This window comes from Heterocephalus glaber, unplaced genomic scaffold (assembly GCF_053883595.1).
Source record: "Heterocephalus glaber isolate CG9 unplaced genomic scaffold, H.glaber_assembly_v1.0 deba00001457, whole genome shotgun sequence".
In the NCBI taxonomy this organism is placed as follows: domain Eukaryota; kingdom Metazoa; phylum Chordata; class Mammalia; order Rodentia; family Bathyergidae; genus Heterocephalus; species Heterocephalus glaber.
The window spans coordinates 8295592-8310309 of record NW_028258305.1 but is presented as its reverse complement, the minus strand read 5'-3'; the positions used below and the strand labels follow the sequence as shown (position 1 = coordinate 8310309).

The following is a 14718-nucleotide window of genomic DNA, read 5'->3' as shown; positions in this document are numbered from 1 at the left end:
GTTTAAATAACTATCTGTCAAACCTGTCTATTGAGTTCTTAATTTCTGATATTGTATTGTTTTACATAATTTTAAATAATTTCTGAATTTTGTTTTAGTGCTCTGCCAAAGTTCTGTCTTTTTTCCTTTTACATATTAAACATTGTTATTTTAAAATCTGTATTTGATACCTTGTTAGGTAAATCCTATTTGGATTTATATTTTTCCCTTGATTTAGTTTGTTTGGTTGTTTTTGTTTTGTTTTGTTTTTTGAGACATGGACTCGCTATGTTGTCCAGGCTGGCCTCCAACGTACAGTGATCCTCCTGCCTCAGCATCCCCAGTGCTGGGATTGCAGGCGTGCACCTCCATGCCTGGCTTTTGGTTTGTTTTTGTTTTTATTAGTGATACAGATGAACGGGTTTCATTTCGCCAGGTTTGCACAGGCATACAAGATACTTTCATCACTCCTACCCATCCCTCCCTTCCCCCTGCCTCCTAGTTTCACATTCGGGGTGGGAATTTCAGTGTGTAAAATAATTCTAGCTCCATCTTCTCCCTCATTACCATGAGTGTTACCAGCTCTTACTTGAAGTTAGGTTTGGGCCAGGATTTATCTTTACTCTGGTCATCTTGTTCTTCCCCTGCTTCCTCATACCTTGAAAACTGCCAGGTTTCTTGTGTGTCCAAGAAGTAAGTCCAGAGAGTTGGAATTAGAAGAATATGGTCCATTCAGCTGGGAGATAACACCATTAGCAGATGGTGTTACAGACGGGCTGTAGCAGATGGGCTACAGAGAGGGCTGTTGTAAGAAGGAAGTGAACTAATTGTTCATATCTTTTAAAGAAGTAGCAAAAGAGCCAGGCTCAGATTAGGACAGAAAGGATGGTGTTTGAAAGTAGAAAGAAAATGCTTTTCTAAAGAATGGCCAAAATAATGGCTTCCACTCTGGGCTTTTCAGAGGGCAGAGCAGACAATGCTCAGAGAAGCATTTTGTGGTTCTCCTGACTTCAGGTAACCGTTTCTCTCTCTAACTCAACAGTTCCATCATTCTGTGATGTCACTGAGGAGAGAAGAACGGGCACTGGGCTGGGCTCCAGCTGCTCTGATTCCCCTCTCCTCTGGATTCCTGTAGATTTTGGGGTGAGGGGAGGTGACCTGAGTGATCACTGGGACCCAGCTGTCTCCCCTCTGGCTGGCCACCTCTGCCCCCACCACATTTATGGAGAGAAATTAGCCAGTGTGAGTGGCCACCACTGAAACAAGTAGAGCATCTTTATGAAGTTTGCCTGATTGACAGATCAGCAGTGAAAATAGCCTTTTATTCTTCTGTTTCTAGAAAACTTAAAGAAAAGAACTACCTTCAAACTGAGCTAGAAAAGAGTATCTGGGCAGTCTATGAGAATGGACGAGTCTTCAAAAGCTAATCCTCTGAGCTTTGAAAGCACCACAGTCCCTTTCTTCACCATCCTTCTAATTTGCTTCATTTGCATCTTCTTTTTATTGGTGTTTTTTATATATAAATGGTATAAATCCATATTGATAAATTGGAATCAGATTTCAGGTCACACTAGCAAATGTATCTAGAAATAATTTAAAACAGAACAAGTAACACAGCAGCTATCTACTTTTTGCATCTCAGGGTTTTAAAAATGCTAATTTCCTGTACAAAAGTGAAATTCCCACAGGAGACCTTAGACTCATGGCCACTCTTCCTATTCTGAATTTTTTGCATGTTTATTTTCAGTTTCCAAGACAAAAAAGATGAAGTGACAGAAAAAATTCCTTGTATAGATGCTAATGGAGGTGACGATTGCTCATCTTCACCTGCTAATGAGACAAACGAGGCAGGAGACCAAGAAAAGTGTGTACCTGAGGATGGGGTAGGAAGCCACTTTCTGTGATTACACTGACTATTATACATGGAGTTTTAAACCTCTGCCAATTGATTTTCCAGGATCCTGATGCAGATCATAGGCTCGAATGCACCAGTGAGGCCTGGGATTCTCATCCAGAGACAGAATAAGGTGGTGACATCTTTAGGAAACAGAGAGGGCACAGAGGCAGAGAAAGAGGTCAAAATGAAAGACAGGCAAGGGCCTGAGGATTCTGGAGAAGTGAATCAAGAGGTAAGGCACTGTTCTACTTTCAATAGGCAATTTATAATTTATGTTTGATTGTGAAGCAGGAAAATTACTCACTGGTGTTTCCTGTAGGTTAGGTTTGTAGCAGGAAGGAGTCCAACGTCCAGCCATTTAAGACATTTTTCTAAACCTTAGGGTATTAAACCAGTTACATATGCCAAGCCTAGATGTGTGCTCGCTCATTCTGCATTCTTACATTTGTATTTTTCTTAATAATCCCCCTTGGTTTTGTTTCTTTTAGACTCCTGGGATCTTGGAGCTATAAGAGACCTTGTAGGTGATCTGGGGATCCAAATTTCTCGGATGAGAAAATGAGACAGACTTTTCATTCCTCCCTGAGGCCAACCTCAGGCCCATCCCCCATGTCCCTGCAGATACCTGCCGGCCCCTTCCCCAGCATCACACAAACGCTGCTTCATGAGCTCCATATCTGTGGCCGTAATGACAACAGGCATGTGCCCTTCCCACCACATAGCCAGGCTCCACCCAAGACACAAACAGTGGTCCACATGGCTCTTGCGTTTGACTCCTTTACAGAGAGACTAACATGTATCATCAAGTAATATTTAACCTGTCGATGCAGGCTTTTACGGCCATAGAAATATTAAAATGTGACGGTGATGGATTCTCATTGCTTTCCTATATCATTTGGAAATACAGTACTTTTGAGGCCAGGGATTTAGCTCAGTGGCGCCGCACCTACCTCGCAAGCACAAGGTCCTGAGTTTGATCCCCGGTACCAGAGGAAGAAAAAAGAAAAGAAAAGAAATACAGTACTTTTTTGTTTCTTGTTCACAATGTACATAGAACCTATATCTCTAAAAGCTAAGAGCTTGTTATGTTCATAAATTGATCATTTATACTGTATCCCATTACCTTACAGGATGAAAATTTGCAGGAAACACTCATACCTTCAGTTACCGAAAGCCAAAAAAGACCTTTAAAAGGAGTGACATTTTCTAGGGAGGTAATTATTGTGAATCTTGGGAATGAACAACACCCTGCACATCAAAGATATGCTCAAGAACATAAAGAGAGACGAAAAAGCCCAAAAAGGCATAAGAGAAAAGGAAATATAAACACTGAATAACAAGGGAATGACTGAGGATACTAAGTCATGTTGAAAAAGCAAAATACAGTAATAGAATTAAGCAAATACAGATAGCTTTTTACCTTTGGACAGAAAGAAGTGTGCCACATGCAGAACTTTATAAGTGAAATATTCATAGCTTGAATATAGTTTTTTTAAAAACTCAAATCTGAGTTCAATAAATTGTAAAACTTTGCCTATTCACTGTCCTAACATCTAAATAAAGCTTCTTATTTTGGTGCAGATATCTGTTAGGTAAATCATATTCAAGGGGTAATTTTTCCCCCAAGGGGTATTTTAAAGACAGTATAAAACAAAAAATAGAGCCAGGGATTTAGCTCAGTGGTTCTGGTGCCTGCCTTGCAAGCTCAAGGACACAAGTTCGATCCCTGGTACCAAAAATAAATAAATAAAATAAATAAATAAATAAATAAATAAAATTAAAAATAAATAAAACTGTCATTAAGTGCCTCTTGTTGTGATGCAGTGTTTAGCCTGACTCTAGTCAGGTCTTTAGACTCAACTTGCAGTATTAGAGGCTGTTGTTAGATGACACTACAAGTAAACAATCAGAAAAATCCAGAAAGTGGGACACTGTAGGGGGTGACTAGCCTGGTCTTTCTAGGTCAAGGTTGTAGGAAAAATAAATTTTAAAAATCTGTTCTACAGCTGGGCTTTGTGGTACATGCCTGTAGTCCCAGCACTCAGGAAGCTGAGGCAGAAAGATCACCTGGAGTTTGAGGCCAGCCTTGGGTACATAGTGAGTTCAAGGCCAAGCTAAACTACATAGTGAGACCTTGTCTCAAAAAACCAAAAAACACGAAAACCAATGTTCTTGTTCTGATCACAGGTATTCTTGAACAAATAAGGTTATAGCTATCATCATGGACATTTCCAATAACTAGGGCAAGGGTCTTCTATATAGAACTTTCTTGTACTGACAACTGCTTTTTTTTTTTTTTTTGGTACCAGGGATTGAACTCAGGACCTTGCACTTGTAAGGCAGGTATGGTGCCACTGAGATAAATCCCCTGGCCCTTGACAATTGCTTTTTTTTTTGGTACCGAGGATCAAACTCAGGATCTTTCACTTTTGAGGCAGGCGGTGGAACCACTGAGGTAAATCACTGGCCCTATTTAAAATTTTAGTTTAAGAAAGTTCAGACTCATCCGCATCACTATTTATAAAAACCTGTATGTGGCCGGGGATTTAGCTCAGTAGTTCAGCCCCCTGCCTCGAAAATGCAGGGTCCCGAGTTCAATTCCTACTACCAAAAAAATGTATGTTTCCCTATGATTTCATGGTTTTGTTGCTCATGTTTGCCTCTGCATCTATGGAATCAAGTTACTTCATCACAGACTGATAATAGAGGAGGAGTTAATATCTGAGGCATATGACTGCATCACAATGAAGTCAATTTCCTGTGACTGCTAACCAAGGCTTTATAAAAGTTTCAGTTGAGGTAGCTGAATATAGTGACACACGCCTGTAATCCCAGCACTCTTGGAGGCTGAGGCAGAAGGATGGTGAGTTTGAGACCAGCCTGGGCTACACAACAAGTCCCTATTTCAAAAACAACAACAGAGGTGGTGTGGAGGGGGAGATACTGGTAAAGGGATAAAGAGATGAGAAAGGCATTCTCAGGAGATAGAAATATAACTTGGTAAGACTTTCTGGAGGACAAAATTGTATGCACCTTTTGGCTCAGTAAGCCTTTCGCCTGGGATTTACTTTATATATTCTTGCCAAACATTATTAATGTATAAACTTGCTTGCTTCCTGCAGAGCAAAGCTTGGGGGAGGAGAAGAGAGAGTGTGTGAGTGAGTATATGTGCTGTGGAGAAGATGGGCAAGTGTTTGGTAACCCAACCCTAACATCCCATCCCTGTTGGGGCATTCTGTTCCCTGGAAGCAAGGCATCACGTCCAGCCTATACTTGAGGGGAGGGGCTTACACAGGGGCATCAATGCCAAGAGGCAGGAAGAGGTGAGAGTCATCTGAGAGGCTGCCTACCACAGACTCAGGAGGGTCTGCCCCAGTGACTAGGGAGAGCAACTCCAAACCTCTGGGAGTATCTTACTTCCATAGAGGTCAAGAGCAGTTGTAAGACTCCACCTCCTGAAGATGCCTCCTGATTTCAGAGCTATTAAAGTGTCTATGATGTGATGTCCTGACAGGGGGAACTGTCAGGAGAAGTAAAGGAGACATCAAGGAAGTAAAGGAAAGGAGACATCAAGGAAGTTTTGCAGAGAAGTAAAGGAGACATTAAGGAAGTAAAGGAGACATCAAGGAAATTTTGCAGAGAAGAAATACTCAAGCAAAGTCTTGGTGATGGAAATGAGTCTGGAAAGGGCCTACTAGGCAGAGGGCCTTGAGAGCAGGAAGACACAGATATGCTGGAGAACACCAGGGCTGCTCACTGGGCAGGGGTGAAAGGCAGGGTGGCCAGACTCAAGTGACCCTTTCTAACAGTGGCTGTGAGGAGCCACTGAAGAATGTGAAGCCAGCAATTCTCTTAGGAGGATTGCTGTTTGGGCTGTGGAGGATGGACTGAAGGGGAAAGAGACTAGTGGGCATCAAGGACCATTAAGAAGACGTTACAAAGATCCAAGCAGCAAAAGGTAAACAGCCGAAGTAAAACAAGATGGGTGGAACAGAGAATGACTTGAGAAGTCCATAGGAGATGGACTGGACAGGGTATCTGATAAGCCACAAGGGATGAACACAACTGCCTCACTGCACAGCTGGATGTGAAGCACAGACTGGCCCTGGATGGTGCCCCCTAGAGTTGTGCAATGAGGGCCTCTGGATATCACAGGGGGCCAGAGTCACACAGCATCCCCGCCTTGGGTGGCCCTAGTTGGTACTGGTCTATGCAAGGCTTGCAGACACAATACAGGACAGAGACAGGAAGAGAAGCAGTCTTAGGTGTGACCAGAAATTGCAGATTGTTCTCCAATTACTCATTGTATCCTTCTTCCTGTAGAAACATTGCCTTCCCACATATTGTAGCAGACCCTCTGTGACTAAGTTCTAGTCAGTGAGTGAGCACAGAAGTGATGTTTGTAATTTCTGAGTCAGGCCCATAAAAGGAATCAAGCATGCTTGCCTCTCACCCTCCCTTCTGTCTCCAGTTAAGAATATGACCCTTTTTTTTTGGTACTGGAGATTGAACTTGGGTCCTTGTGCTTTCGAAGCAAGCGGCGGAACCACTGAGCTAAATCCCCGGCCCTATGACCCGTTTTTGACAAGGTAAGTAAGGGAAGTATCTCACAAACGGTGGAGCAACAAAATAGTCTGGGAGACAAATGTTCTGGTCCTAAACCTGTAGCCCAGACTATCATGTGGGAGAGAAATGAAATTCCAACTTGCTTAAGTCACTTTTTTAGGGGTTGGGGTGAGGTGGAAGAGAGTCTCTTGTTATAGAAACCCAGCCTGTATCCTATCAGAAAAAGCTATGTAAAAAGCAGGGTGGGAAGTGATGGAAGAAAAACTGCCTCTCATTCCTCCTGGCAGGATGCAGAATCAAGGGAGGACCTTAGCTGCTGTACTTTGAGTTTACTACCAAATTTGTGCCATGACCACTGCTGGGGTCTCTTCTGGTTTCTTATAAATTTTAGAATTTTTTTTCTAAATCTGTGAAGAATAATATTGGTATTTTTATTGGGGTTGCATTAAATCTGTATATCATTTTGGGGAATATGGCCATTCTGAAAGTATTGGTTCTGCCTATCCAGGAAGAGAGGTCTTTCCATTTTCTAATGTCCTCTTCAATCTCTTTTTTTCAGTATACTGTAGTTTCCTTTTCTTTTCTTTTCTTTCTTTTTTTTTTTTTTTAGGTACCGGGGATCGAACTCGGGTCCTTGTGCTTGCGCAGCAGGCGGCGAAACCACTGAGCTAAATCCCCGGCCCCTGTACTATAGTTTTCATTAGAGAGGACTCTCACTTCCTTAGTAGGTTAACTCCTAGGTATTTAATTTTTTGAAGCTATTGTAAATGGGATTGTTTTCTGATATCTTTCTTGATGGGTTCACTGTTGGTGTTAGAACACTCTTGATTTTTGTGTATTGATTTCATATCCTGCTGCTTTGCTCAATTTGCTTATTAGTTCTAGGAATCTTTTGGTGGAGATTTTTGGGTATTCCGTGTAAAAAATTGTCATCCAAAAATAAGGATAGTTTTTTTTTCTTTTCCTATACACATTCTTTGTATTTCTTTCTCCTGGCCAATTGCTCTGGCTAAACTTTTGATTGCTACATTGAACCGGAGGGGCGAGAGCAGATGCCCTTGTCTGGTTTTAGAGGAAATGCTGAGTTTTTCCTCATTTAATATGATGTTGGTGGTGTTTGTCATAAATGGCTATTATCAGTGAGAGATAAGGTCCTTTTATATCTACTTTTTTTTTTTTTTTGGTACCAGGGGTCAAACTCGGGACCTTGCGCTTTCGAGGCAGGCAGTGGAACCACTGAGCTAAATCGCCGGCCCTCTCTTTTTTGTTGTTTTTTTTGCACCGGGGATCAAACTCTGGACCTTGTGCTTGCAAGGCAGGTGCCGGAGTATGTTGGATTTTTTCAAAAGCTTTTCTACCATCTATTGAGATGATTATGTGATTTTTGTCCTTCTGTTTATATATTATATTTATTGGTTTATGTATTTTTGTTTTTTGAGACAGGGCCTTGCTTTGTAGTTTAGGCTAGTCTTGAAGTCAGTACATAGTCCAGGCTGTCCTCAAACTCATGGTGATCCTCCTGCCTCAGCCTCCTGAGTCCTGGGATTACAGGTGTGTGGTTTATGAATTCTGAACCATCCTTGCATCAATAGAATGAGGAAAACCTAGTATCTTATTGAGGGTTTTGCATCTATGTTCATTTTGCCTGTAGTTTTTTCTTTTTTTTTTTTTTTGGTACAGGGGATCGAACTCAGGACCTTGCACTTGTGAGGCAGGTGGTGGCACCACTGAGCTAAATCCCTGGCCCTGTAGTTTTCTTTTTAAATGGAGTCCATGTCTGGTTTTGGAACCAGGGTGATGATAGCTTCCAAGAATGAGTTTGGCAGTGTTATTTCCATTTAATTTTCATGGAAGAATTTGAAGACTGCTGGCTTTAGATGTCTCCTGAAGCTCTGGTAAAATTCTGTGGTGAATTCATCAGGTCGTGGGCTTTTCTTAGTTGGTAAGGTTTTTACTACTGTCTCTGTTTCATTGCCTACTATTGGTCTATTCAGGGTTTTACATCTTCTTAGTTCAATTTTGATAATTCATGTCTATGATTTCCCTATTTCTTCTGGGATCTCAATTTATTGGAATATAAGTTTTTGAAATAGTTTCTTATAATCCTTTGGATTTCAGCAGTGTCAGTTTTGACTTCACTTTTTTTTCTTTCTAATGGCATTGATATGGGTTTTTTCTTTCTTTTGGCAAGTTTAGCTAAGTGTTCATCAATCTTGTTTATCTTTTCAAAGAATCAACTCCAATTAATTGATCCTTTGTATTTTTTTTTAGTCTCAATTTCATTAAAATTTCTGCTCTGATCTTTATAGTATCTTTCCTTCTATTAGTTTTAGATTTGGATTATTTTTCTAGGAAACAGAGGTGCAACATTAGGTTATTTATTTGGGATTGCTCAGTTTTTTTAATGGGTGCATTCATGACATAAACTTCCCTCTTAGGACTGCTTTCATTATGTCCCACAGGTTTTAGTATGTTGTTCCAATATTTCATTTTTTAAAAATCTTCCCTGATTTCTTCTGTAATTCATTGATTATTCAGTAATATATTATTCATTTTTGTCTTTTTTTTTTGAGACAGGGTTTCACTACATAGTTCAGGCTGGTCTCGAACTCACAGTGAACCTCTTGCCTCAGCCTCCCAAGAGCTAGGATTACAAGTGTGTGCCACCATACCTGGCAGTAATGTATCATTCAATCTCCATGTGTTTCTGTGGTTTCTTTGGCTACTGACTTCTAGTTTCATTCCACTATGATCCAGTAGTATGCAGGAGATTATTTCAATTCTTGTGTATTTATTGAAGCTTGCTTTGTGGCTTAAAACATGGGCTATTTTAGAAAAAGTTCTGTGTGCTACTGAGGAAAATATGTATTCTGTTACTGGATGGAAAACTCTGTAGATATCTCTTAAATCCATTTTTTCTCAATGATGTAATTTAACTCTGACATTTCTTTGTTGATTTTTTTTCCTGTGAATGTATTGGTACCTACCTGCCTTTTTATTTCCAGTAGTTTTTGTTTTATGAAGTTGGGTATGCCAACATTTGTTGCATAAATATTTACAATTGTTATCTCTTCTTGTTGAATTGAACCTTTTACCAGTATGTAGTGGCCATTTTTGTCTCCTCTGATCAGTTTTGGCCTGAAGTCTTTGGCATCTGAAAATAAGATAGCTACTCCCGCTTGCTTTGGGGCTCCAGTTGCATGGAGTATTGTTTTCCATCCTTTAATTTTTCAGTCTATCAGCTTCCTTTTGGATAAGGTATGTCTTCTGGACACAATATATGGTTATATATTATTTTTTAACCCAATCTGCTAGTCTGTGTCTTTTGGTTGGGAAATTAAGACCATTGACATTGAGGGTTATTATTATAAGGTGTAAACTAAATGCTGTTATTTTTCCAGTGCTTTTCCTTTACTTTTTTTCCTTTTAACTCTTCTCCTAGTGAGATGTATACTTTCCTTTGGTGCTAGTGGCCTTTCTGTTTCTTTCTAGGATTCCTTATTTTCTGCAGTGCTGGCTTAGTGGTCATTTATTTCTTTAGGACTGTCATGAAAAGTCTTTTCTTCTCCATTAATTTTAAAGGCTAATTTTGCAGGATATAAAAGTCTGGGACGATAGTTATTTTCTTTTAGGGCTTGAAAAACTCCACTCCAAGTTCCGTGGCCTTTAAGGCTTGTCCTGAGAATTCTGCTGTTATTCGGTTAGCCTTGCCTTTATGGGTTACTTGCTATTTTTCTCTAACAGCTTTCAGTATTCTTTCCTTTTTTAAATTTCTGGAATTTTTATTATGATTTTTTTTTTTTTGAGACAGGGTACCTCTATGTAGCCCAGGCTGGCCTCAAATTTGCAGAGATCCTTCTGGCTCCCAAGTGTTGATAGGCATATGCCACCACACCCAGCTCATGATGTGTCATGGAGGGGTTCTGTTCTGGGCATGGCTATTCAAATAAATCAAGTTATTTCCCTAGATTTGGAAAGTTTTCTGCTGTAATTTATACATTTTTATATCCTTGGAGTCATCTTCTAATTTTTCCTTTATTTGCATAATTCTGAGGCTTTCTTTTGCAGCTGTTGGATCTAACTTGCCTGGTATCTTGTTTTCAGGGTAACATTAAGTTTATGATTTACTACATCCATCTTGTTTTCAGTTTCTGACACTCTGTTTTCACACTGGTCATATCTGCTACCCATGCTTTTTATTGAATTTTTCATATCTTGTATTTCTGCTTGGTTTCTTTTCATAATTTTGAATTTGTTACCAGACTGGTTATTCATATCTTGGGTTGTCTTGTTTAACTGTTAGCTTATTGTTTGTTTCATATTTAACCTTGCCAAATATTTTTTTTTTTTTTGGTACCGGGGATTGAACTTGAGACCTTCTGCTTGCAAGGCAGGCGGCTGAACCACTGAGCTAAATCCCCGGCCCTTTGCCAAATATTTTATTGGTAAAATCCTTACTCTTTTTAATAAAATTCTCTCTAAGCTAGCTAAACATATGAATTTGCTGATCTATATCTTCTTTGATCTAATCAAACATTTTGTCACTACTATGGTAATCTCTTTACTTAGATTCTGTCTCCCTGTGATGTGTCCTTGTGTTTGGTTATGTTTGGGTGCTTATATCCCTTTTCAGCCTACTCAGCACACTATTTGAACGCCTTCTCAGGTTCTAACTGCCCTGGGGGCTTGATCCTGCACATTACTGAGAGGGGAGAAAGTGAACTGCAGTAATGTTGATGACACAGAGATAAACCTGATATTGGCATACAGTAAAAACCAATTAAAAGTAACAACTATGCCAACCATTGTCAAGGGCAAAAAAACAGCTATAATAAATTTAAGACAAACTGGACATTGACATATCATAAAAGCCAATAAAATCTACAACTATATTACCCTTAACAATAGAAAAGACATCTACAATAATAATATAGACACAAAGTCACAGCAAATACTGACATATAGCAAATAACTACTAAATGCAACCACTATACCATCACTATCAATAAAAAAGAATTCAGCAATAACAGCACCAAATTAACTATACAGCTAGAAATTAATAAGGCTTAATAGTAATAATAATGAAAATAGAGGTGATGGGGAAAGGGAAAAAATGAAAAAGTAAAATTTGAAAGAGAAATTAAAGATGAGAGAAAAGTGAGATAAAGAGTAAAAGAAAGTTAACAGAATTAGATAAAAGTAACAGACAAAAACAAATAAGAAAAGGGGGGGAGGGATTTAGCTCAGTGGCACCATGCCTGCTTCACAAGGACCTGAGTTCAATCCCTGGTACCGAAAAAAGGGAAGAGAATGGGGGGGGGCATGGTGGTGCATGCCTGTCATCCCAGTACTTGGGAGACTGAGGCAGGAGGACTGCTGTGAGTTCAAGGCCAGCCTGGGCTACATAATGAGTTCAAAGCCAGCCTGAACCATAACAAAACCCTGCCTGGAAAAAGAAAAGAAAAGAAAAGAAAGGAAGGAAGGAAACAAAAATCCCAGTAATCAAACAAAGAAAAAGGGAATCCAAAAATTTCCTCCCCATTTTGGGTGAGTAGTTTCTTTTCAGGGTCTGTAGAATCAGAATCCACCAGATATGGGGGAGGGATAGTGAGTCACAACTAGGGCCTATTTTGTTTCCATGCCCACTTTTCTGTGTGACTGTTGAGTCCTGTCTAGCCTTTCCCACTGGGTGTGGGTCAGTTAATAGTGTGATGTCTGCCTTAGGGCTATATTCACTCCAGAGGCTTTTAGAGTTTGTGCTCTTCTGTGCCAAGTCATTACTATTTCCACCTAACCTGTGAGCTTGTGAGGTGCTCCCCTTGCTCCAGAGGCCCCTCTATCCATACACTCTAAGATATGGGAAACACCCAAGCTAAGGTATATTCCTGATCATGCTGGCAGATGAGGAAAGTGAACAGACCCTTGAGCTCTGTACTGAAAGTAGGTAGCAAGGGAGTCGAGCAGTCTGCTAGACTTATGCACTTTCAGATCCAGCCTCCTCCAAAAACCACATGTGATTAGCCTGGTTTCTCACCACAAAGAGCAGGACCACCATGTCCTTCCCAAGCTGAGTTCTTGGTGATGAAACCTATCAGGGGGTTTGTGACTCACTGGCCCCTCTTGTGACCATTTCCTACCCAGACATTCTGGTAGAGTCCCCAGAAATCCTGAAGTGTGGCTGTTCTGTGACTTCTGATCCCCAGAGTAGCTCAATCTTAAACAATTACCCCCTGCCAAGAATGGCTCCTGATTAATCATGCCCAAATATGGTGGTCAGTGCACTGGATTTCTTCTCCAACTCTAGCCAGCCATATGGCATCACTTTTAGAGTAAACCCTATGCTGTTTTTGCAGCTTACAAGAATTGTGGACTTTTCTTAGGTTTAACACTGCCCAACAGTTGTTTCTTCCTGGAGCTGCCAACCCTATCTGGGCTTGGCTTTTGCCTGTGGAGTCAGATCCTCTCCCTAGAAGCTGGGGTTAGTGTTTCAGAACGCTGTCTCTTTTCTCCACATTGTCTTCCATTTCTCCAGTTTTTCTGTGATTTCTAGTTTTCTTGTCACCTCTTTCTTGGTTCCAAGTGCTCTTGTTTTTCTTTTTCCTAAGTTGTTGTTTTACAAGTGTCTTGATTCTAGGTCCTGGAGAGGCTGTGTTCAAACGGTAAATATTTAAAGAAGTGACAAGACAAAAAATTGTGGTCTGTAGGAGCAGCAACTTGTGGGAAGGCAAATATAGTGAGTAGCAGATAAATCAGTAAACAAGATAGTCATTTATTTACCTCTCATGTAAAACAGGAAGTCTGTAGCAAAAATAGAAGATACACAATGATTAGGGCCTTAGGCTTATGCCAGCTTTCCATCAGGGTCCACCACGGCTTTTCCAGTCCCAGCTACCACATTCACATTCCAACCAGCAGGAAGAAGAAAGGGCAAGAGAAAAGTATGTTCCAAACCTGCAAGACCTATCCCAACACCTCTGCTTAGGTCTGTGGGCCAGAACCTATCACATGGCAACAGATGGTGGTAAAGTTCCTCTGTAGCCATCTCTACCTCATAAGGATCCATAGTTGTCTTGAGTAGTTAACCTTTGTTTTCCCTGATAGAAGGGGAATGGGATACCTTTTGTCTTTGTAAATCTATGTTCTGCTTTTAAGAAAATGGAGGGCCGACAGCTTTCCTGCATCCACTGCTTAACTGTCTTCAGCTTCACAATCCTCCATATTCTGGGGAGGTATATGCTGACCTCTCACATTTACTAATACAGATAGGTAGTGACACTGTCCCCTGTCCCCACTTTATACATAATGGAGTACAAAGAGGTGAAGGAACTTGCCTGAGGTCAGTCAACCAGTAAGTGGTAGAGCCACGACCAGGACCCTCGCAGCCCGGGTCCCTTGCCGTGCGTTCTAACACTGCTCTGGGAGACAGCTCAGTGCATTTGCTTTGCTGCTGTCTTCACATTGGCTTCTACACTTCCACTTTCCTCACATTCCCTCTGCTATGTCCTCATTATTATCTTCTTGCCTGTTTTGTGGCCCTCCTGCTTCTTACCGAGTTACATTCCTAACCTTCATGCTTTTGCTGATGCCGCTCTTCTTTGGCCTGGAACGACCTCTTCTGTATCTGTCTGTTGAAATCCTACCTTCCCAGCAAGGCCCAGTTCTCCATTCATAGCCCTTCAATGATGTCTTCTTTCACTCTCTTGAACCAATGTATTCCACAAATATTATTTATTGTCCCTTCAAAGTGCTAGGCATGGAGGACTCTATGATGTGCAGAACAGTTGAAGAGTCAGTTGTAAACTACTGAACTTTATGTTTGCTACCAGCAGTGGCTTTGAACCTTGAAAAAAAACCCAAACTGTAAGCACATCACACCCCCCCAAGACACAAGCACACATACACAGCCTTGATGATTTAACAATATCTCTCTTAACCATATGTAACCACACTGATCATTTAAATTGTATCCTATGTCATTAAAATAAAAAACGATGGTGGAAGCTGGGTTTAGTGGCTCACACCTATAATCCCAGCAGTAGGGATGCTGAGGCAGGAGGGTCCTCATGAGTTTGAGGCCAACCTGGGCTACATAGTGAGCTCAAGGAGAGCCTGAACTGACTATATAGTGAGAACTCAAAAAAGGCGTGGGGGGGGCCCGGGGATTTAGCTCAGTGGTTCTGCTGCCTGCCTCGAAAGCACAAGGTCCTGAGTTCGATCCCCTGTACCAAAAAAAAGAAAGAAAAAAAAGGCGGTGGTGGTGGGGCTGGAAATGTAGC

At 40.8% G+C, this 14718-nt stretch overlaps 1 protein-coding gene across 2 annotated transcripts; it reads left to right on the top strand.

Annotated features, from left to right (window-relative positions):
* The first annotated feature begins 974 nt into the window (after positions 1-974).
* Dema1 (DPM1 ER membrane anchor 1) lies at positions 975-3456 on the top strand. Of its 2 annotated transcripts, none has more exons than XM_087216046.1 (5): positions 975-1221; positions 1319-1505; positions 1727-1843; positions 1937-2108; positions 2365-2895. In XM_087216046.1, the coding sequence occupies exons 2-5, from the start codon at positions 1378-1380 to the stop codon at positions 2386-2388; spliced, it is 441 nt and encodes a 146-aa protein (XP_087072172.1). In that variant the 5' UTR covers positions 975-1221; positions 1319-1377; the 3' UTR covers positions 2389-2895. The 2 variants fall into 2 exon arrangements, with proteins under 2 accessions (XP_087072172.1, XP_021101975.2); XM_021246316.2 differs by lacking the exon at positions 2365-2895 and adding an exon at positions 3007-3456 and having other exon boundaries at positions 1027-1221.
* Positions 3457-14718: the final 11262 nt, after the last annotated feature.

Coding starts and splice junctions, on each gene's coding strand:
- Dema1 (XM_021246316.2), top strand. CDS start 1,378: ATGAGAATGGACGAGTCTTCAAAAGCTAATCCTCTGAGCTTTGAAAGC. Junction 1,506..1,726: donor GTGTTTTTTATATATAAATG/GTATAAATCCAT, acceptor GTTTATTTTCAG/TTTCCAAGACAAAAAAGATG. Junction 2,109..3,006: donor CTGGAGAAGTGAATCAAGAG/GTAAGGCACTGT, acceptor ATTACCTTACAG/GATGAAAATTTGCAGGAAAC.